This window comes from Protopterus annectens, chromosome 12.part0 (genome assembly GCF_019279795.1).
Source record: "Protopterus annectens isolate FY-2018-M chromosome 12.part0, PAN1.0, whole genome shotgun sequence".
Classification (NCBI taxonomy): Eukaryota; Metazoa; Chordata; order Ceratodontiformes; family Protopteridae; genus Protopterus; species Protopterus annectens.
In genome coordinates, this window is record NC_056746.1 from 644,286,723 (window position 1) to 644,311,377 (window position 24,655).

Consider the following 24,655-nt stretch of genomic DNA (forward strand, 5'->3'; position numbering starts at 1 on the left):
AAATTCCACAATGGCTGAAACCAGCATGTGGCAGGAGCAGTTCACATACATAAATAAATAAAATTTACTTGCTTAAAATAGTCACTACAAACAGAAACCGAAAACGTTGTACTGTCACTTACCAGCTGCCCAATACGGTCCAAGTTGTCCAAGAAGTACTTCACTGATTCACCCTGTTGACAGAAATATAGGGAAATTAGTAAATGTAATGTATGTGCTACACACAAACAGTAACTCTAAATCTTTTCCCACTCAGGAAATAAATAAAAGTGACTTTACCTTCAGTGAAACCAGCTACATAAGGACATGTCTACCTCAATTTCCTACAACACAGCAACTCATCACACCTACTATTCTACTTTAACCAAAGCAAAGATGACTCGGTTAGCTGGAAGGTGCGATGATTATAAGAGATTTTAAATCACAACCCTGTCCAAACAATAACATGTCGTGCAGTACAAAACAGGCACTGCAAATTTCACACACACGTGCACACACAAGTAAAGATAAGTGCAGTGGCTCTATAACACAAAACTGCTGCAAGCTAAAATAATGATGAGACTGAGATACAAGAAAGACCTACATCTAGAAAAACAAAAATTACAGTCTGTCCAAGTGCTGTAGCCAATTCTTAAGCACATGCTCCTCCCATTACCTACCCTTACACTTTCTTTCTGTTCTATATAGTTTCCTATCAATAACCCGCAACACATGTTGAATCTACCAATGGCAGAAACCATTCCACGGAAGTTGGAATACAGAACACCAGCACACCTGAAACAAATACCGAAGCATGAAACTCCCTCACGTACTGGACCCAGGAACAAGCATTACCATGGGCCCAGGTGTCAAGTTTGTACAGTTGGTAATATCAGTTTTCGACATTCTGACATTCGAGATGCAAGAATCACTCAGGTGGACTCGACCACCTGTCTGGCGGGATATTGGTAGGAAGCTAACACCCATGAATCTATCCATTTACCTACATTCCATAACTCCTTTTGGAAATAACAGGTCAACCACACTCTCTCACTAGAAAGATTTCGCAAGCCAGGCTTGACTCTCTCCATCCTGTGGCTAATCATGCCTACTTTATTCTACCTCAGTTTCTCTTCCCGCATTCTATACTATCCACTTTCGCCCAGCAACGTAGTGTGTGCATCTGTGTGTCCATGTCATACCATATCATCATCCCTTGCTTTTATTCTTTTAATCTCAGTCAAACTCCATATACATCCTTGGCAGTGCCCTGTAGACTGACAGGATGACTCGGGTCCAATCCATTCCTTAATTATGCCTTCCAGCATGCTAATGGTCTTAGCCACCACCTTTCAGACTGCTGTTTCATGCTGATGTGAGAATAACCATCAGATTCCTCTCTTCACCTTGCTTTCCCAAGGACACTCCACATAACTTTTATGTTTCCCCTTGATTTCCCCCAGACAAATACATTATACTTCACACTTCTTGCAGTAAATCCCAGAGGCTCCCCATTAGCACATACTGTCAGCTCTGAAAGTTGCACCAGAGATGAACTCCACCACTGCTACCATTACTCTAACCTTAGCATTATGAGCAAACAAGTTACTCTTGTTCTCTGGCTTCATCATGACAGATAGTACTAACATACTAAACATAACTAGGTCCATTTCTGAGCTTTGGGGCACATCACTGTTGTCTCCTGCACCCTCTCCAAACTACTACACCTAAATATTACATTCTGCTTTTAACCAGAAAGACACTTTTGAATCTCACTCCATTCTAAATTCCACCACCACATGCTTTAAAATGTAACAACCTCCTGTATGGCAAACAGTTAAAAATCTTTCTGAAATCCAAATACACTCATCTACTGGACTCCCACTGCCCATCTCAATGATGAAAGTCAAGGAATGACATCAAGTTAGGATGACCGAGTTGCCTGCGTGAAGCCAAACTGCAGCTTTTCATAAGGCCATTAGCATTTAGGAACTAATCTTCCTGCCCCCCCCCCCCCAACACCAACACTACCCAAACTTCCCCATGACTTTCTCTGGACAGAAGTGCCACAGATGGTCTTCCTTTCAGTAGCCTCCCTTTGCGGAGCTGCACCACTACTGCTAACCTCCAGGCCTGTGCTAGCACAGGAGTTTCAAGGTAAAGATGATGTAGTTTAAAAAGTGCCTTGCCAGGCTCTCCTGCCAGGTTTAAGTACTCAAGAAAGATGGCATCTCACCTGGTCTGCATGCTATAACCCTATGAAGCCATAACATATCTTTCTCTATTTATTTTGTGGTCACTCCTCCAACTGCTTGCCTCCAACTATCGCCACTCTACTCTTACATCTCTGAAAATAATGAAATGAAGAAATGTTTCACTATTTTGTGCGACACACTCTCCTCACACTTTTTTCTTTTCTTGTTCTTCAAAGTCTGAATGACTTCTAGCAATTTTCAATATACATGAAAAATACTTCTTTCAGTTAAAGTTTCAGCAATGTAGTTTCCTAACCATGCTTAGGTTTTCATTTAAAATGTGTAATCCTTTTCTCATCTCCAACAATTTTCTCCTACTCCCATCTGATGCTCATCTTCCTGAACACACTCCAGTTTTTTCCTTACAACTTTAACCTCTCCACTCTACTACTTTCCCTGATGTGCATCCCTCTAACAGCTTCCCACATTACTGCTTCCCTGATGTGCATCCCCCTTACAGCTCCCCACTCTGTTTCCCTGATACGCATCCCCCTAATAGCTCTTCCCTTACTGATGTCATCAGAATATGGAACAAAATCCTCCCTCTACTATTTCCCTGAAGCACACCCACAGGTATCCTACTGTGGACATCTGATGACAGTCTTCCATGCTGTGTGTCACAAAGCTGCCTAACAGAGGGACACTGCTCTAATTCCAACCTTGTCATCCTTCCTATTCTTACTGCAGGGAATGTGAACCAATGAAGAAATGTCAGAGTTTTAAATTGGTTACCACATTGCCACCCCAATCTACTCAGAGATGGTGAAAGCCCTCAATAACATTATGTCTCTTCTTTCATTTATGTACAGCTTCCATCAAGTCTTCTGGCATATCCTGCTGTAGAAAAGATACATCCCACTGTACCTATGGAAGATTAAAACATCCTAGGTCTATAATGATTTTTTTCTTTGCCATCTTTTAACTTAGCACGAGTCTCTCATTTTCAAGTGGACTGTACAAAAAACTGAAACATATGTAAAATGTAACTCACACAAACTGACCCTCACTCTAATAAAAATGAAACATAAGCAGAGTAGTGAGTGAAATGTAGGTAAACGGGAGAGCCAACATGATGAACAGAAGAACATAACAGCTCTCATTTACTGCTGCAACCAGCTTGTGAGCACTAGGCAGACTTGCGCTTGTGGTACTCCTGCACAAAGGATAAACAAGACCCTACCGAAAACTGACCGGAGAACAGCAGGCCTTTCCTAGAAAAAATGAGAGAAAAAATGAATTGTAGGCTAGTCAAATTCCTAGCAGCAAAAAGAACAGCAAATAAATTTCACAGCATGGATTCACATCAAACAGGACTGGTCTGCCAAATCTGCTTTAGCCTTATAATTGGTAGATAGCAAAAATAGAAAGGGATAAGCTGATAGATATGATACTTCTAGATGGCTTGCAGAGAAAAGTACAGTTTTGTACCTACCATAAATGTAGATGTTCGAGTGTTCACCCTGCTGCAATCATTACACTTGGGTTATCCTGTCGTCAGGCGGTCCCGCAATCGACCGGATTTCCAAAGTCTTGGTCCGACGTTGGATGCAGTCGCCTCATCCCTGACGTCAGTGCGCCAGGGGTATATATATTGCAACAGACGCCATTTTCTTCAATTTTTCTTGCCCCAGATGTCAGGTGCCCCCAAAAAGGTGATCCAAATCAGTACCAAATGGTGTGAACACTGTACAAACACAAAATCCCTTCAGCTATAAGCAAATACATCAGTAAGGCATAGCACAGGTTTAGCCAGTAGATCAGAGGGGTTGGAGGGAGGGTAACCTGGACTGCAGCAGGGTGAACACTCGAACATCTACATTTATGGTAGGTACAAAACTGTACTATGTTCATCGTGTTACCCTGCTGCAGTCATTACACTTGGGTTGAGTCCCAAAGCTAAGGTAGGGTTGGAGGCATCATAGAGGGTTAGTGGAGGCAATGAGGCCCTGCAGAACTGCAGTGGCGAAGCCTGCCCTGGACTTAGAATAAAGAGGTAAGTGATAGTGTTTGGTGAAGGTGTGCACTGAACTCCAAGTTGCAGCTTCTAAGATTTCCTTGGTAGGAACCCCCCTGAGAAAGGCTGTAGAGGTAGCTGTTGCCCTGGTAGAGTGGGATCTAATGGTAGGAGGAACTGGTTTCCCATGATGGGTATAGCAGAATCTGATGCAATGGCCTATCCATTTAGAAATGGTTTGCTTGGATATGGCCTTCCCTTCAGAGGCTGTAGCATAGGAAACAGAGCTGGTCAGTTTTTCTGAAAGCCTTAGTTTTATCCAAGTAGTAACGAAGCTGCCTGTGAATGTCCAAGGAATGCAGGAGTCTCTCAACTTTGTTCTGAGGATTGGGGTAGAAAGTGGGTAGGTGGATGGTTTGATTTAGAGCTACACTGGAAACCACCTTAGGCATGAAGGAAGGATTAGTTCGTAGAGAAACTCTGTCTTGATGAAAAATGAGGAAAGGTTCCACTGCCATAAGTGCCTGCAATTCTGAAACTCTCCCAGCAGAAGTTATTGCCAGGAGCAGGGCAGTCTTCCAAGATGGGAAGTGAAGGTCTGCAGAAAAAGCTGGTTCAAAGGGAGGTAGCGTTAGTTTTTCCAGAACAAAATTGAGGTCCCATGTTGGTGTAGGAGCTCTTCTAGGTGGTCTAATGTTTTTTGCCCCTCTGAGGAACTGCCTTAGGAGAGGATTTGAAAATAAAGGTGGATTCGTGTCATAGTGAGCTGAAATAGCTGAAGCATGGATTTTAATTGAGGAGAAGGAAAGTCCTTTATGCAACATCTCAGCTAAATACTGCAGAATGTGAGGCATATGAGGCTGAGTTGCGTCTTGGCCTTTAGCTTGGTTCCAAGTAGAAAACCTTTTCCATTTGTCTGAGTAAGCCCTCCTGGTGCTTGGCCTCCTGGCTTCTAGAATAACATCCAGCACTGCTTGTGAAAGAGGGGCTGGTTGAATGCTTAATTGATTTGCCATGCAGCCAGGTTTAAGGTTTTGATCTGGCTGTGTAGAATCTGCTTGTCTTGCTGTGTGAGCAAATGAGGTATTTGAGGCAAAATCCATGGTGGGCTGAGCCATATTCTTCAATAGCGGGTACCAGTGCTGGCGTGGCCAGTCTGGGGCTATGAGAATCATTCGAGGTTTCTCCTTTTTGACCTTCAAAAGAACCTTTGTGAGAAGAGGCAATGGAGGAAAGGCATATACTGTCAGATTTTTCCAACTGAAGGAGAGAGCGTCCACTTTCCAAGCTTGATGGTGGAATGTCCTTGTACAAAATTTTGTCAGCTGGTAGTTTTGAGGACTGGCAAACAGGTCTATATTTGGTAGGCCCCATCTTTGAGTTATCATTGTAAATATTTGTGGGTCTAGCTTCCACTCGTGGGGATCTTTGATGTTTCTGTTTAGGTCGTCTGCCAATGTGTTTTTCTGTCCTGGCAGGAATCGAGCTTGTAACTGGACTTGGTAGGCCACAGCTGTGTTCCATAAGACCATTGCTTGCCTGCAAAGAGGGTAGGAATGTGTGCCCCCTTGTTTGTTTATGTACCACATAACTGTGGTGGTGTCCGTTTTTATTGCAAGTTGTCCAGGCTGTAGTAGATCCTTGAAGGCTGTCAGAGCTTTCTGTACAGCTAGCATCTCTTTTTGGTTTATGTGCAGTTTTCTTTGTTCTGCAGCCCATAGGCCTTGAATGCATTACCCCGCCATGTGTGCCCCCCAGACATAGTCTGAAGCATCTGTTGTGATAGTTTGCCTGGGTGGGGGCAAGGTGAAAGGCCGACCCTTGTTGAGGTGACATGCCTGTGCCCACCATAGAAATTCCTGTTGAAGGCAGGAAATGAGAGATATCACTGTGTCCAAGCTGTGGCTGTGTTGAGACCATACACTTTTTAGGTACCACTGCAGTTTCCTCATATGCAGTTTTGCAAATGGTATCAGAATGCAAGATGCCATGAAGCCCAAAGCCTGCAGAATTTTTCTTGCAGTTAATTGGGTCTTTGTTGCCATTGTTTTGAAATATTGAGTCAGGTGTAATTGCTTGTCTGGTGTCAGATAAGTCTTCTGGGCCGTTGTGTCCAAGCTGGCACTCAGGAATGTCATTTTTTGTGAGGGTACTAGTTTTGACTTCTTTTCGTTTACTGTGTACCCCAGACAATTCAGTAGATGCTTCACAAAAGCCAGATGTTGTAAGAGAATGTCTTTTCTTTCTGCTTGAATGAGGCAGTCGTCCAGGTATGGCTATATTTGAATTCCTCTTTGTCTGCAGTATGCAATTACTGGTACCAGGCATTTTGTGAATACTCCGGGTGCAGTAGATAAGCCAAAGGGCAGTGCAGATAATTGATAATGGGTTGAACCTGCAATGAAACAGAGGTATCTTCTGCAACTTTGTCTGATAGGGACATGCAGGTATGCCTCCTTGAGGTTCAACGTTACCAGCCATGCTTCCTTGCCCAACATGGCAAGTAGCTGCTGTAGTGTTAGCATCTTGAATTTGGGAACTTGTAAGCAAGTGTTTAGAATTGAAAGGTCCAGAACTGGTCTCCAAGCATTTTCTTTTCTGGGTACTAGGAAGAGTCCTGAGTAAAATCCTTTGCCTTGTTCTTGAGTTGGCACCCTCTGAATGGCTCTCATGGCCATGAGAGCTGAAATTTGCTTTTGAGCCTCTGCCCTTTGATTTTGTGGCAGGTTTGGCATTCCTCTTTTTATTGGCAAGGTGTGAAAGTGGAATATGTATCCTCGTAAAATTATGTCTAGTACCCATTTGTCTTTTGTGACCATGTGCCAGTTGTCTGCAAATAGTGCTAGCTTTCCCCCCAGGGGGGCTGACAAAAGAGCTATGTTTGGCCAGCTGAGGTGCAAGTCATTGAGTTTGCCTTCTGGTGGGTTGAGACCTGTCTTCTCCTCCCTTCTGGGTTGGAGTGCCCCATTGGCGAGATTTATACTGAGCTTGTGGTTGTCCTCTGCCCCTTGGGCACCTGTATTTACCCCTCTGAGGCCTGTCAGTGGCTGGAAAGGACCAATCTTTTGTTGGCCAGTTTCTGCTGAATCGAGGGGGTTGTACTTGTAGGAAATCTTTGACTGTCTGCATTGATTTTGCCTTATCTTCCATTTTCTTTAAAACTTCTGCTTTAACACCAAAAAGAACATCCTGCTGTAAGGGAGCATCTAGTAGTTTTGCTTTAACATGATCAGGCAGACTTTGTTCCTTTAACCAGGCATGCCTACGTATAACTGATCCAGTGACAGCTGCTCTGCAAGAGGCCTCTAAAGAATCAAACCCACATTGCAAGGTATGTTTGCCTACCTGTTCGGTGGCGTGCAACAAATCCTGTACTTCTTTCAATTCAGATTGTTGAGGGAGGGTGGTTATCTTTTGTTTTAACTGAGAGATCAGAAATTGCTGATACTTAAGAATATGAAACTGACAGTTTAGAGCTCTCATAGCTAAAGTGGCTGAGGTATAAACCTTTTTCCCCCATCTGTCTAGAGTTCTTGAATCCCTTTCAGAAGGTACTGGATTTTTAGCCATGGAAGCCTTAGTCCCCTTGGGACCCTGGGAGATAGTCTCTGGGTCAGCTACTGGGCTTTTGTAAAGAAATTTGTGGGAATCAGGTACTCTGTAGTATGTCAGGCTTGGCCGGAGCAGGAGGCAGAGAGTCAGGGTTGAAACTGGATTCTAAATAGACATCATCCACAATGTCCAAAACAGGAGGGATGGCTAGAGGTCTGTGTTGGGGGAGTAAAAGAAACTCTCTGAGCCTTTTCTTGGAATCAGAGTAATCCTGACCTTCCCAGTGAAAATGTTCCCTCATAGTATGTAAAGTTTCCCCAAAAGAGTAATCTTCTGGAGGGGAAGCTGAGGGAATACAGTCCTCAGTATCAGAATCTTCATAAGGAGAGAAGGAATAGTCTTGGTCCTCAGAGGAATCCGAAGAAATAGACAGTTGTTCAGAGGAAGCAGATTCTTCCTCTAGTCTAGGCCTTTTGTCAGGAGGAGGTTGAGAACCCCTGATAAGAGAAATCAAATCTTCAGCCATCTTGAACATCTGTTTCTTAGGCATAGGGCCTTGAACAGGAGACTGAAGTGAAGCCTTTTTCGGTTTGGAAGGAGTCTTCGACTTGGAAAACGTTTTGACTAAGAGTCGTCGGTCTGAAAACGCCTTCAGAAACCGATGGTGTTTCAGAAGCACCGACGACCTTGGAAGGTAAATCGTCGGTAGGGCCTGAAGTAAAAAGCTGCATCGGCCTAGTACATTCTGTCAAAATATCTGTAGCGGTCTCTGTTTCTTGAACTGCGGTAGTCAGAGGCTGCGTCAGAGCCTCACTGATAACCAGAGAACCAGTGACCGGATCAACCGAGGCCTCGGAATCGGGCTTAGGCCTGGGCTGTCGATCCTTATCCCTGCGCTTTTTGTGCACGCCAGCAGTCGGAAGTTCCAACGGCATGTTATAATTAAATTTTCTGCCAAAAAAGTGTTGTGCAAAATCAAATAGTCTTTTAATAGTACGTTTATTAAATCTAGCACAAAAATGACAAGAAGTGATGTCGTGATCAGGGCCTAGGCAAGGTATGCAGTAAGAATGAAAATCCTTATGAGGTATTTGCTTCCCACACGAAATACAATTGTTAACTTTTTCTGACATCGGTCTGGGGAAAGAAAAGTTTCCCCAACGGGGCACTTAGCTTTATAGAAGACTTCGGTCTGAAATTCGAATTCGAAAATCTCAGGAGTCGGCCGACCGGCACTTGCGAACTGCTTCTGCTTCGGGCACCGCGCGGCAAGAAAGACCGAAGAAAATGGCGTTGGTTGCAATATATATACCCCTGGCGCACTGACGTCAGGGATGAGGCGTCGAACCAAGACTTTGGAAATCCGACCGACTGCGGGACCGCCTGACGACAGGATAACCCAAGTGTAATGACTGCAGCAGGGTAACACGAACATCTAAAGGGCATACTTGTGGTCTGAAAGTCATGATGGATGATATAGAACTGGCTGGGCAGGAAATAAAAGTGTGGTTGGGGGGAGTGGCTGGTGAGAGAAATGGCAATATGTCTTGGAACCACTACTCAGAGTGTTCATATCACAATGAAAGGAGTTCAAAAATCATTAAATCCTTTTAAGGATAACACCAACTGAAGGGAACTGCCAACAGATGGACTAGACTGCTCTCTATTAAAGTGTGTGACCTGCAAACACATGGAAAAGCAAGCTTGCAAAATAATCTGCGCATCTGTAATAAATACAAAACTTGTGCCACCACCAATGAAGCTCTTTGACAGGACAGCCGTGCCCACAACCCCCCACCCCTGCTACTTGCACATGCTTTGAGATAACTGATCACTGGGCAACACATTGCAACCTCGGGCTCAGTATACATTGTCTATATTCGCATTGGCAGTTCTGATGATCACAGTTCCATCCCTGGAAATTCAAAAGGCACTTTACTGGAAAGCCCAAGGAGGACTATAAGAGACTTTACTAAGGTGAAGAGGAAATGACAGCTGGTAAAGCACTGGAAAATTTAAGGATATGTATTTCGTGTGTAACTTCCTAAAAGGGGTTATAAGATTAACTGTGTTACACTACAAAACACAGAGGAATAGAAGAACCTGGAAGTGATCAGCACTCAAAGCATGGAGCAGAAACAGCAAATTAAGAGGACGGATGTGGAAGCCAACAGAAGCTGTGGACTTAAAGGGAGTGGGCTCCACTGCCACCATAAATACAGTGTGCAGTTTGGAAAATCATTTGGCAAAAATAAATATTTTTAGTGGAAAAAGTGCAGAGAAGGTAGTAAATATAAATGATGGAGGTGATTTATCTGAGTACATTAGATAGTGATGGTGGAAGTGGGAGGTTTGATTCACACAGGTTACACAAAACACAGTCATGAGGAACATTGGTACTTACACTGATAAGACTTCTTCAGCCAGCACATCTCTTATGAAAATATTTTACTCTTCACAACTTAACTTTTGTGGTACTCCCTTAAGGTCCTCACTTTAATTTGAAATTCATTTCCATCTTCGTAGTTTTACAAAGATACTTCTGACACAAGATGACCTACTGTTTAAGTGAGTTTGCATGATTGTTGCCACAAGCCCTGTACCTTCCTCCATTTACCTCATACCCTTCCATTTCCCACCACTCTGACTCTGAAGTACAACTTTATTCACCCCTTATAAGGCCCATCATTGAAAACTGTACACACTTCTGCATGTACCTCACTAAACACCTAAACCAGCTTGACAAACCTCAACTTCCTCACCAAAGCTATTCTGATTAGACTAAAATACGATCCCTCTACTTAGTGTCATGCGACTCCCACGGGGTAATTTATACATAGCCTTCCATACTATGAATGACCTAGCACTCTTTGTGCTCCTTTATCGAACCAGTGAGAAGGCAAACACCTGCTGCATAGACCTAATCCTATAATACATCACTAGATAGCATGGCAGTTGCCACTCAAAGTACCCCCCGTTTTTAGAATAGGCCGTCAATACTTAACAAGCAGAGCACTTCTCTAGCAACCTTTAAAACAACCAGTCCCTCAGGACTAGATGATTAATTGCAAACTTTCACCATGGGTATGTGGAGAAAGTCTACCTAATGAGGGGCAATGTTAGTGTCCAACCAGTACTGGGTGGTGTGCTAAGCTTGTCGATGGTCTCCTTGGCCATAAGCTTAGTAAGAACGTATTAACCTATAAAAATGAGAGCACAGCAATATCAAGAAGAATGCTCAATTCAAAATCCATGCAAAAAGTTATACTTTAGAGTCTGAATGGTGGGAAATGGAAGGGCATGAGTTAAAGGGAGGAAGGTACGAGGACTGGGTAGATGCACAAGGCTTGTGGCAACAATCATGCAGACTCAGTTAAACAGTGGATCATCTTGTGTCAGAAGTATCTCTGTAGAACTACGAAGATGAAGCGAGATTTTAATTAAGGTGAGAAAGGTGCTGGGTTGCTAGCTGCTAAACATGAAGGATATGATGGATGGATACGGTCTTTTTTTTTTGCTAATGTCTTACTGTTCTTTTATTTGCAAGTACCAGTGTGAAAAGTTTAACAGCACTAAATATTGTTAACGTTAGCAGCGGATGCAGTCTGCAGCTACTAAGCACATGTACATACAGCTTACAGTATACTCAACAGGTACAAAGAGGTCACTTTGCTAAATAAAAGCAAGTTATTAATTAACAAGGTACCAAATTACGACACAAAACAGTATAGTTACCAAAACACAAACTCATCAACATATCATTTAAAAGCAATACAGCATATTTGCATCTAAGACAAATGGAGCAAACAAGAATCAGTGCTGAAAACTATCTGTTTTATGACATCACAGTATGCCGCTAAAGTCTACACTGAAGAGAAAGTACATGACTATAGGACCCTAAATGCCACCCCCAAAATATTTTTCTATTGTAAAAAGTCTTGAAATTCAACCTGTCTGTAAAAAGAATGACAGAATGCCAGATGAGCTTCCTGTTATCGTGCAGCTTTTTAGCAATAGATCTTAAAAACAGGATGCTTCATTGTTTTTTCTTTTCTGTAATGTTTTCTTAAGCACTGTGTGCAACTATTTTAAGACTAAGAGTTGCAATCCATTTAAGAAATCTTTGTGAAACTTGGGAAATCATCTCTATGTAGGTGTGCTTCAGTGAGCGATGCACTTAATTTTATTACAAGCACATAGGACCAGGAAGATGAACATTTTGACATAATAAATGCCCCCAAGTAACTAATGTGCACAAACTTGCGTTGCTGTGTGCGCCTGCCAGGTTCTCTCACACAACCTAAGCTAGTGATGCTGAGTGAGTTACGCACCTCTGGGAAGACTGGGCTTGTTCACTGGCTTACATAGCAAAACACAAGTGTTTGTAGCTTGCCAGTTCTGACAGCATAGCAACTTTTATAAAATAGGTCTTTATCTTAAACAATGATGAAGCCTGATCAGGTTCAACCTGCAATGCAGTTTCAAACACAAAAACCTACTACAAAATAGTGGATCTTCATCAATATTATGTCAGCTGTATTTAATATGGTTGAAAGCTACAACAGTAATGAACCAAGCTTAAGCTGTACACAAAACACTTCTAACAAATGTATTTCTAAGCAGGTAGTAAGAATGCTTTTTGATCTGTTTTCATGTCACTATTCTGGAATCACACACCTTTACATGTCCAGTATACCACTGTAAATTAAAAACAATGTATGCCTTGCTCTGTTTTACCACCATGTCTTTAATACATGTAATGTTATCACAAATGAATAAGAGAAATTGTATTAGACCTATTAAATCTTAAGCTGCCTTACACAACAAGGTGCAAAAGCTGCCTTTTCTATTTAATGCATATTTAAATGTCTGCTCTTGAAGTTTGTGTTCAGCAGTGCTTGTATATGCTGTACATCTCATTAACACCTATGTGGTGTGGAATGTCACACCTCTTACAGCACTAAAAAGCATATGATAATCAAGACTTCTCTACTGCAGGATATCACAAATTAGCAATATTTAATTAATAACGTCTTGCCCTTTCTAATACCACCTACTATTAGCTGGTAAATCACTTAAAGTCAGACCCAAGAAAGGTCTGGACACCATAAGAAGCTATGAATGTTAACTGGAGGTGCTATAAGCTTGAATAAGATATTTTTTAAATCCAGTCTTGAACTTCACTTTATGCTTGCTTGAACTTTTTTCGTTTTAATTTCTCCAAGTCTTATGTGTTTCTAATACCATGAAGGAAACGGACCCCATTCCTACGTCAGAGTAGGATTAAAGTTCATGAAATTATTACTGTTTCAGTCTTTGATGTTAGCCAAAACAGCTAATCGCAGCACCCAAAATGTGACTAGAAACGACTACATGTACTGGTAGCACATCTAAAGAAGACTATAAAATCTTGTTTTGAGACCCATTGCTCCTATTACTACCGAAAATAAGTATCCTTCTTCCACATTGCCCTCATTTCTGCCTGCAGATCCTGGTATTTTTATTTTTTTTTTTTACTTTGTCTGTCTGTCTCTAGGCAAATGCTATAGTCAACGGGTGCAGCAATTTCGATGATTAATGAATGCTACTTTTGTCTTCTTTTCATGGACTGTTGTTTCCATGTGAAATAAATTTCACCATTTTTTTATAATGCGTTGCGACTCATCTTTCCAATGCTTCTCAGCTATTTCAGCATTGTAATGTCTGCACAATACCCAAATCAACAGTCTTGCCACATTATTATGAGTTTCAGTATGCAGGCCCTCTGCCATTAATGTAGTACACCCAGCAACAAGATGTGCGACAGTTCTGTTTTACAAAACTTGCACTGGAACTTGTAAACCAACGTATACGCAGTCCTCCATCCTGGGCCGCTAATATTAACCTTTCATTTTTTTGCTCAAATTCATAGGTAGGTACTAGGCTATTGGCCCTAGGGCCTATACAAGCCTAGCCAAAAAGGTACCCTGGCTTTCACCACCCAATAAAATTATTTTTCTGTGCCCCTGTCAAGCAGGGCCACAGAAGTGATCCCCGGGGTGAATTTCCTATTTCCCATCCAATCATCATGATTTGTGTTGAAGAGTGCTAATGAGGAATCTGTTTGACATAGATAGGTAGTCTGTTCCAGAGTATAGAAAGTCTCTGCGACAGAAATCTATCCCTCCAGCATGTTCTGGTGACAAGGTTTAGGTCCCTAGAGCGTATAACTCGGAGGGATTGGGATTTCTTTAAGTGGAGCATGTCCAACAGCTCTGACATAGCTTTGTATGTTAGGCAGAGATCGCCTCGGAGTAGGCGATATGCAATGGAGTACAGCTGGAGTTTTTTGAGACTGTCTGCGTAGGGCATCTGTTTGAAGCCAGTAATCCTGTTTGTGAGGTATTTCTGTGGCCTTTCCAGTTGTTGTGGATGTCTTGTGAGGAACATACCAAAAGGGGCGTTGTACTCTATAATGGGTCTAATGAGTGATGAGTAGAGGGGAACAATGACATCTTTTTCTGGATTTTAAACCTTTTGCGATGAGGTGTGCCAAGTAGAAGGATTTCCTGACCACTGTGGCGATGTGATTATCAAAGGAGAGACTACTGTCCAACTATGTCCTAAGGTCTCTTATTACACTTTCGGTGTTAAGTAGACTACCGTCTACATGGTAGTTCATGGGTACAGAGTTTTTACCAAAGGGGATGACAATGCATTTTTTGGCATTGAGCTTGAGGCCATGGCTTTGACACCAGGCAGCTGTCTCAGTGAGGCCTTTTTGTAGGATGTCCACATCATTAGGGGTTTCGAGTATGGCTCCTGAACTTAGTTAGCCAAAGATCTTCTGTGTTAGCCTGTACTTCAGAGAAGTAGATACCAAACAGGAGAGGACCCAGGACGGAACCCTGTAGTACTCCACTTGTCACTGGTCTGAAGTCTGATTTGGTGTCTGCTACTTTCACAGTGTGGGTTCCGTCAGTAAGTCAGTTGGCAACCCATCTTGTGACATAGAGATTTATACTTAGTTTAGTGAGTTTATTTATAATTCCAGAGTGGGGGATGATGTCAAACTCCTTGGCGAGATCTAGATAGGCTGTGTGAACCACCTTACCCTCATCTACGGCTTTGATGACTGCTTCAAAGAAGTCCATCAGGTTTAGGAGACATGATCTGCCTTTTACAAACCCGAACTGTTTGGGGTCCAGAGTTTGGAGATCTCAAATGTCTTTTGTTTATGAGTTCCATGACGATACGTTTCATGGCCTTGCAGACCAGGATCGTCAGGCTAATGGGGCGGTAGTTCACGGGGTCTGTCGTAGCTCCCCCTTTGTGGAGTGGGATAACCGTTGCAGTGCGCCACTCAATGGGCACAAAACTTGAGGTGAGGCTATGACTGAACATGGTACTGAGGAGGGGTGCCAGTTCATTCTGTAGTTCATGTAGAAGGCAGCCTGGGATGTCAGGTCCCATGGATGCTGTGTTCTTTGCTTTGGAGAGTGAGGTTTTTACCTGTGCAGCCGTGATTACAGGAACTTTGCATTCTTCCGGTATAGAGATGGCCCCTTTAGGGGGTGAGAGGGGGGTAAAGTTAGCACTGAACCTATCTGCCAGGATGTTGGCAATATCTGTTGGTTCTGTATATCTAGTACCCTTGTGCTGTAACTCAGAGCAGATCTGAGTGTTGCCATTGAGATTCTTGACATAGCTATAGAATGCTTTGTGGTTGTCTTTAGAATCAGTAGCTTTGGAGGATTTTATGAGGGATCTCAGCTTCTTAATGAGGCTGGCCAGGGAGTTCCTCCAATCATGGGATTTTACTCTTTTTTGCAACAGTTTCTTTCTTCTGTTGTAGAGTTTGTTTATGGCCAAAGACCATCAGATTGGCTTCTTTTTTGGAGGATAGCATCTTGGTTCTGTAGGGATAGCATGATCCATGCACTCGTGTAAGTGCTTATAAAGTGCATTTGTGTAGGATTCAGCAGTCGTACCTCTATTGTCCATCTGCATGGGTGTCATGAAGTTTGCCACTTCTGTCTTAAGTATGAAGTTGGCTTTGGAGAAATATTTTTTACTGTTGTTTCCCTAATGGGGGTGGGAGAGGGATGTGGAGGTCTAGGGTGATTAGCTTGTGGTCGGATCTGACCAACGAGGAATTGACCTCTGGTGTGGAACACTGGTCGCCCATGTTGGTGGTGACCAGGTCTAGGATATTGCTGCTCCTGGTGAGGGTGTGGATAAGTTGATCCAAGGCATTGGAATTGATGAATTCCAGAAAACTGAGTAAAAGAGTTGGTACAGGAGTAGTTTTCCCAGTTAATGGTGGGGTAGTTGAAATCACCCATTATTAGAGTGTTGGATTGTACCCTAATATTTTCCAGTGTATCAAGAAAAGAGGAGTGGGAATCCTGGGGCATGGTGGGGGGTCTGTAGCAAGCTACAATCTGGACTTAGGTCTTGCCCAGAGTTAGTTGAACTTGGGATAATCTCGGATGCATTATGCTGAGCAACTAGCTTGGAGGTGTGGATATCCTTAATAAATATGGACACGCCTCTGCCTTTAGTGTTTCGGTCTGAGTTAGGTGGCTGAAAGGTGTGGTATGAATTATAGTCTGGTAATGCAGGGGTGCTCTCTGGAGCTTTGAACCAGGTCTCTGTCACTGCACAGATGTCAATGTTCTCCATTTTAAGGAGTGCCTCGAGTAGGTGCATTTTGAGGTTTAGACTTCTAGCACTGAGTAGCATTACCCTCAGATTTTGCTTGCTTGTACTTGTTACAGTGGTGAATTTGTCATTTGAACCTTGCCTAAAAAATGCACTATAGGAGTGGCAAGAGCCTTTGCCAGTATCCAAAATCTCAAGGGCGACAGGTGCAGGCCATCTCTGACAAAGAATCGTGGTCTGTCGATCATGTCATCTCAAGCAGACAGATACTGGATTCCCTTAGAATGACATCAGAAGCTTAGAAAATTGTTGAAGTCAATCATTTTGTCCTTGTACTGTGGTATCATTCTGGGTGATGGCAGGATGCTACTCAGGGCTAGGGTCATACCTGCCTGGGCTACAAGATCGGAGAGCTCCTCCATGTCTCTTTTCATGTAGTACAGGGAGGTACGTCTCGGGTCATTCACACAAACATGGACAAGGACAGAGTCATATTTGTACTTGTTCTGGAGTGACCTGAGTGCGTGCATTATGTGGCGGATCATGGCACCCAACAGCCAATTGACAGTAACTTTCTCCTTGTTTAGCCTGGTGAGTGGAACATCAGTGTGCCTGACTATAGAGTCACCTATGACTAGTGTTGGGTACGTTATGCCTTATGGGCATAACGTACCCAACACTAGTCATAGGTGACTAGTGTTGGGTACGTTATGCCTTATAGGCTGTGATTGAGTGGCACACTGAGTTTGTGGGCTGTGTGTCATTTGGGTTGTGTTGGGGGTGAAGATTGCTTGCATTTCTGCTTTGGAGGTCTCGGTTGTTTGGGCAGATTTTTATTGAGAGCCTCTACGAATGTAGGCGTGTGTTTTGTGCTTCTGTGTGTGTTTTGGTGGTGTAGGTTTTGAGGGACTATGTGATGAGTGTGGTGTGGTGCAAGTGTTTAGCTTCTCCTCTCGATCATCTAGTCCAGTCTTCGGTGAAGAGAGCTTTGCTTCCAGTTTGGCTATACAAGTGCATCTCTCACAGGTTGTAGTGTTGGGTGGTAGGAGGAGAGGGTTGTCTGTGTACATGAAGCAATTGCTGCATTGCCCCAAGATGCCCAGATTCATCAGGTAGACAGGAGAAAGCACCTTAACCATTCCTGCATCAGATCCTGATCAACATGAGTTTGTTCCTGGAGTTTTCTGTACTTGCAGCTTTATTTATGTCTTTTCCACACTTCTTGTCTTCTCTTCTGATCCTTCTCCTTATATTTTTTTCTCCTTTGATTTTTGGCACACTCAGTTGCCACTTGATTTTTTTCATCTACTTCTGGTTTGGTTTCCATTCCTGCTCAACACCAATATACTTCTGTTTAAGTAAGGAAGTCATCTTAGATGTATTCTCTTCATATTTCAACACTTTCACCATTTGGATCTGATGAGGTCAGCAGATATGCATGCAATCTTACAACTGCAGACCTATACATGTAATCAATTTTGAGGAAGCCTATACTTCCCTTCAGAATGAGGAATACATAATCTTGGTATACATTTTTTTTTTCATCATTTAATACCTGTGAAGCATTTTCTTGTTTTCCTGTCAAACTGATTCGATACCTTTTGGGGCCAGTCACCCCAAAACTGTAAGTCAGAACAGGAAGAGCAGATTGGTTTATAGTTTGGACTTTGTTCCTAGATATCAGGGCAATTCTCAGTATCAAGTCTCCTAAAATATTCTTTACCAAGTTTTATTTGCATTTGTTTGTGTTTTACTGTCAATCCTTCATGAATTCCAAAATATTTATAGCCCCTCCTGCTCAAGTTCCATTGCATCACATTCCTCTCCCAGACTGACGTTTTCTTGGTGCTGCAGCTTTCCTGCTTTAAATGTTGCTTTCGCAGATTTCTTTAGACCAAATTACATTCTTATGTCATCTGAGAAAGTTTTGACCACTTCCAGTTCTTTCAGCTCATCTGATGAACTATACAGTTTTAAATCATCTACAAAAAATGATGACAAATATTTACACTTTGTTGTTGTCTGAGAGCCGAATTGTACCCATGACATGATCAAGTGGACAGCTTAATGGATGAGGGCAAGATTAAAAAAAAAAAAAAAAAAAAAAAAGCAGCGACAAAAATATCACCCTGGAATATCCCCCTTTCAATTTTTATCCCAAGGATAATAATTTGTCCTTTACTATGGCTTAGCTGTAAAGAGGATGGCCACTGTTTCATGGTCACTGTAATGTAAATGATGGCTGTAGGGAGCATCTTATACATCTATAACCACTCTTTTTATCAATGAATGTGGGATGATGTCAAATACTTTTCTGTAATCTATCCATGCCATAATTACATTCTTCCCCTTTTTATAATTCTCCATTATGACTTTTAAGAACAAATGATTGTTTGTTCCATATGACTTTCTTATGTTACCCTTTTGTTCTATTAGCATTATTGAATTTTCTTCTAAATGACTATAAACTCAATTGGTATCAATTCCAGTATACAGTTTAAACATCGCTGGAAGGCAAGTTATTGGTCTATAGTTTTTAGAATAACTTGTGGATTCACTCTTAAGGACGACAATCATTTTTCTTGTTGTTAATCAGGCTAGTGTCTGTTCGGGGTGCGTATACAAGTTGTTCTCACTCGGTGCTAAATCTTTGTGTAATGATGTTAATACTTTTAGCCAGAAGTTCGGTACTGCATCCGAACCTGGGTTTTTCCAGTTACGAGCTTTTCTCAACTGATTCAGTTTCTCTGGCTAGTACTTCATCCCATTTCATATGAACTTCTTACCGTTTCTATTACTTCTATTTTACTTTGTTTCCCAATTCTGAATAAAACTTTTTTGGATCAGTGAACTGCTTATTTTGTACTTTTCCTTTATATTAATCTTCTACGTTTTTCTGCCTCTGCTTATACCTTTAGTTTGTACGATAGATCCTGGTCTGTTTTAATACTGTACATTGCTTTTATCATGTATTTCTAAGTATATTTGATTTGTTCCCTCTTCTACACTTAACAGTGGCACTTCTTGTCTTGATTCTTTACAGTTTTGTCTATCTGATGCTTCCAGGATAGCATTTGATTTCTTCCCTTCCTTTCCCTTACCGCCCTGTATTTTTTATGGCAAAACTTTTCCTGTTATTAATTTTACTGCACAGTAATGTATCCTATTTACTTTTGTTATGTCACATGAATTTCTATTAAGTCTTGATTACTGTGCTCATTTGTTTTATCAGACTGTTAACATTTTGGGACTTATTGACTTTCTGCAATGTATTTAATTCATCTATATTAATATGTCTATCCATCGCTATTAAATCATACAACTCTATTAAATCATACAATTCCCTTAGATCTTTTTCTATTAAATGAGGGCACATTCTTTACTGTTTCCTGCGGGCATTCTACAGAAAGTTCCAGAACATCTTCCTGTGACATATTCTCTTCAGCTGCACCCTGTGTCTTCCATTGTTCTTTCATATGGAAACATACTGGCCTATTAGTTTACAACACCGATTGCGACAGAGTTGCCACCGCTTTCTGTTCCTTCCCTTGCTGTGCAACTCCAACTGAACTTTCGAACTGGTTTTCAATTTAAGGCTTTAGAGTATCTTCACTTGGCATCATGCTGTGACATAACCTGTGTTAGACTTTCTATACTAAATCCTTCACTTCGCAGGAGCTCCATAACTTCAGCTTCTACTACTTCTACTTTACTAATCTTCTGTTCTACAATCCCCCTTTGTGATTTTTTTGTAATGTGAAATTGTCCATATCTGGGTGCCTTTGCCTGTGTTTCCCTTCAAATATCTTTGCAGTTGCTTTTTTGTATTGATTAATTTGCCTTTCTCCTGTACATAAATATTACACCAAATCAGATCTCTCTTTCTTTCCCATATTCACGTTTCGTTTTTCATACCTTTCAAATATCTCTTGATTTTGTTCTTAACATTTTCTCCCTTCCTCAGTCGCTTGTTTTTTCAAACGTCCCAAGGTTTCTTGGCCATATAATGTTTCTCATACATCAGTTGTAATAAAGAACACAGATCTACATTTGATGCTTCTGACAGTTTTTTCTTGTGCAAGTATTTTTCTTTCCTCTAATTTGTCTCTTAGCTTTTTTGGGAATCTTCTGTCTGGAAATTTTGCTCTTCTTGCATAATAGTAACAAGATACAGTTTCTTTCTTATCCCAAACAGTTCACTCTATCATCTTTATGGGTTTTTTGGCCAGTCAGTTTGTGTTTTTTGCGGACTACTACTTTATTCTACAACGGGGAGCCCATCCTCCTCCTCAGCCTGGCCTAACCCCATTGTAAGGATGTTTCCGTGTCTTGAGGATTCTACACTGTCATTTTTTCCAATTCTGGCAACAGTGCACATACTAGGATTGGGCACTTTTTTTTTTATCCTAAGACTTGTGCACCCAGCTGTCTTTTAATTTTTTTAACCTACTTCTGTCCATGATATATGGTATATAAAATACAGTCTACATAACACGGTCTTGGTGAGATTTTATAAAAACAGGGTCCATCTCGTGAAGGTACTCACCAAGACTTGACGATGAATTCAGTTCCAGTAATACTATTCTCCTTTGCTTGTTGATTTTATCATCTCTCCATCCAGACCCATATTTTCACAATATTTAGTGATTTATCCAGCTTCAGATGTGGATAAGAATTGTTGTTGCATTCAGTTTATAAATTCATTCATGATGCATTTTATCTGGTTACATGACTGCTTTGTTTTGCACTATATGGAGTTTAATCCTCAGGCTTATATTGTAAATGAGGTAAGCCCAGCTGGACCAGTAGGCCAAAATAAAATTGGCCATGATCCAGAAACCAATGCTGCAATGGGCAAACCAACTTCGGGCAGGTTTGCTCAATGCAATATGGGTTTACAACTGAGAGATTCGTGTACCATCACTGAGCTAAAATGCCCCCCCAGTTCACAGCACTGCACTAGTTCCATTAGCAAAGGCCATGTGCAAATGTGGCAGTTCAGATGCACACAGTTAATGCTAATTAGCCATGTGCATTTTCCTGGAAATTTTTACCAGGACCGGAATAGCATAAAATGATTCAAAGATTAGCTCAACCTCACTATGTAGAAAGTGAAACAAAATATGGTATACTGTCATTTGATGATGTAGACCTCTTCAGCCATACAGCAGCAGCAGGAATGGGGCTGTTATCGCCAGTGGAGTTAAGTACTTCAAAAACGTATGTGCGTGTTCTGCATGTGTGTGTGTGTCAGTGCATGCACTTGCAGGTGGTCTGTGCAACTGCACTGCAAGAGCTGGTAGGGGGAACACTAGTGCCATTACCTGTAATGATGCAGTGTTCGATTCAGACATGTGATAATGAGCTAATGATCTGTTATTCTGAGGATTCATCATGTCAGTGAACTTCAGTATACTGCCCGCACTGCATTGTCGGCAACATGCTGGCTGAATCCCAGAGAGGATGTTCTGCCCACCTGTACTCAGTAAAATGAAAGCCATTCTCTTATTCTACCAGAAATTTGATATGGCATCTGTAGAGAAACTCCAAAAAGTGAAAGAAGATGAACAAAACAGAACGTCACCATCTTGCAAAGCTCTGTAATGCTTATCCTCAAACTGTTTAAGCAGCAAGCAGTTAAGTTAACTATGTGGCAAGAGATCCATGACAATAACAGCTGTGATACTGTAGTGGAGTGAGGAAATATACAAATAGTTACTGGTAGAGGGAGAAGGTATAGAACAGAAAGGCCTCTGAAGGAGTGAGCAAGGTGCCCTTTAAAAACGCAAGGAATCAATTACTAAAAGGTGCAATACAGACAGTAAGACCTAGGTAAGGCAGCGGGCTAAAGTCCTGTAATAATTCAGAAAACAGCTGAATTTAACAGAAGATGTTAAAGAACACTGGTTATTTACAGGATAGTGCAATACTACAAATATGGACAGTGAGAAAGAAGCCAGAATAGATGTGTGCCGCAAGACTGGTCACAAATGATCTGATGGGGTGGACGTAATCTGATGACAAGTGTTACAGTCATGGAAATGATGCAAAACACATAGCACTGATAATATGGGGCCACACTAGAAGCCAATAATTTTAAAATGTACTTCTTAAACTGAGCATTCAATGCAAACATCTTACTACTGATACTAATAATTAAAAGGGGAGAAAACTGCATGCAAAATTAGTTAACAACAAATTTCAGGCCTGTAACCTGGCCCACTACAGCAAAGTAGTAGCTCCAGAGGAAAAGGGAAGATCTGGGTGTGTGGGTGCGAGAAAGAGCACACTAATGTTCTCTTTAATGTTTTAATTTTACTTGTTTATTATGCAAGCAGGAGAAAAAGGAACAGCTTTTTTTACACCATGAACTTTAAAGCTGACAGTGAGGGAAACATATGACAATTCCTCTGGTTTCACTTGAGCCCATCTCCTCAGGGTTTTTACATACTAGCTAGGATATTATCTACCACCACATCACTTTTTTAGGCAATATCAGTCTAATCAGGCTTCCTGCCTCAGAAATGCAAATTCTAATCAGACACATATCAATGCAGCCCTGCTCAGTTCTAGGTGCCAAAATAAGTAAACACCCTCTCTTGAGACCTTGTAACGCTAGAAAATGTAGATATTTGCATTGTCACCTAAATCTGTTTCCAGAGCAGGGAAATCACTCTCTCCTTACTGGCTTCTCTATCACTCATTGTAAAGTCAAGTGAAGACAGTACCTGGTATGGTGGCTGTGTGCTTATCTTTACCCAAAACATCAGCACCGCTAGACTAATTGGCCAGGACAATTAGCTCAAAATCCTTCATATCCTAATATCAGCAAACAAGACCTCATCCAAGAAGCCTGCAAAACACACATTTTAATAAACAAAAAGTTCCTCTCCATTAACCTAAGTACCATATTCCTTGCTGATTTAAAAATACCCGTCCATAAACTGTCACACCTATACCACTAAAATTAAATATCAGTGCATCCTTGACTATCATTGCAAGTTTTCTCTGTGAAATGGTACCCTCCCCACAGAAGGGGCCAACATACGCTATTGTGTCCTCATCAACGCACTGCCTGTCTGCTCCCTGCCCAGTGTCATACCCTGACCGGTCAGGTTAGATCACTATGCTGTTTTATTCACCATATGGTCCCAGTATATCTCAACAACCAACGAAACCTTCTTTACAGACTTATTCATGGCCATTTCCTTCATTCGTGATGATTACTTGAGTCAGTTTAGAAGACCCCCCACCCCCGATTACCTTACAGAAAATACTACTGCATACACCAAAGCTTACACTTCCTTCCAAATTATTGCATAGAGGCTCATGTTCATTTTCACCATGAACAGGACGTCATGTTTAGAAATAAATCTTTTTGGTGCAACTCAACTAAAAGGAAATTCTACAAAAAAAGAAAAAAGCTCATAGCCCTAAAATAGAGTAAAACAACAAATCATTGTGTTACAATCACCTCAAAATGAAAATCAAAAGCCAGATCAAACCCCACAGTGCTAACTACAAACAAAAATTGCTATGTCAGCAAAGAATAACTAAACAACATTCTTTAATTATCTAAAGAAACTCAAAATGATCAGCATCACACACACAAACCCAGAGATGAAGCTAACATCCTTGCAGAGAAATTCAGCTCCAACTCTTCTCCTGTCAACTCCAAACTTTCCAATAACAAGTGTCCAGTCCACACCTCTCCCTTGATAATCACCTCTTAACAGATATTGAAAGTGCTCTCTGCAAGACCAAAAACACCATTTACAGCCCCAGATAACACACCAAACCGTTTCGTAGTCTGTAAACACCTTGATTAGATTTAATCCTTAAAGCGGTCAGCCATAGTGTCTCTACTGGACATGTACCGGAAGCCTGGAGAACTCTACTAGTCCCCCTCCACAAGAGGAACTCTCATCACTACCCTGGCAACTACAGACCAAGCTGACAGAATGCATCATAATGGACATCATAAACAGGGGCACAGGAAGCCTACACTCTAATCCCACTAAAGAATAAACCATTCCTATTAAACCTAGCAGATTTTTTTAAACAGTTTCAGGAGTACTAAATCAGGGTAACTCTGTGCACATAGCTTACTTTGATTTAGCTAGTGCTTAGACACCATACCCCCAACTCTGACATCACTGACATCCTAAGCAAGCTCAGCATAAATCCCTAGGTAACCCATTGGATTACCGCCTCAACTGCAGACACCACTGTATTACAGTTAATGGCACACTGTCCTCCAAGAGACCTGTCA

At 41.6% G+C, this 24,655-nt stretch overlaps 1 protein-coding gene across 1 annotated transcript in view; it reads right to left on the reverse strand.

Annotated features, from left to right (window-relative positions):
• The window catches only part of GNA12 (G protein subunit alpha 12), a 1,157,089-nt gene that overhangs the window by 105,929 nt on the left and 1,026,505 nt on the right, over positions 1-24,655 (reverse strand). The window contains exon 3 of the mRNA XM_044089777.1: positions 123-173. Coding sequence (XP_043945712.1) covers positions 123-173 — 51 coding nt within the window. The remainder of the gene's footprint in view (positions 1-122; positions 174-24,655) is intronic.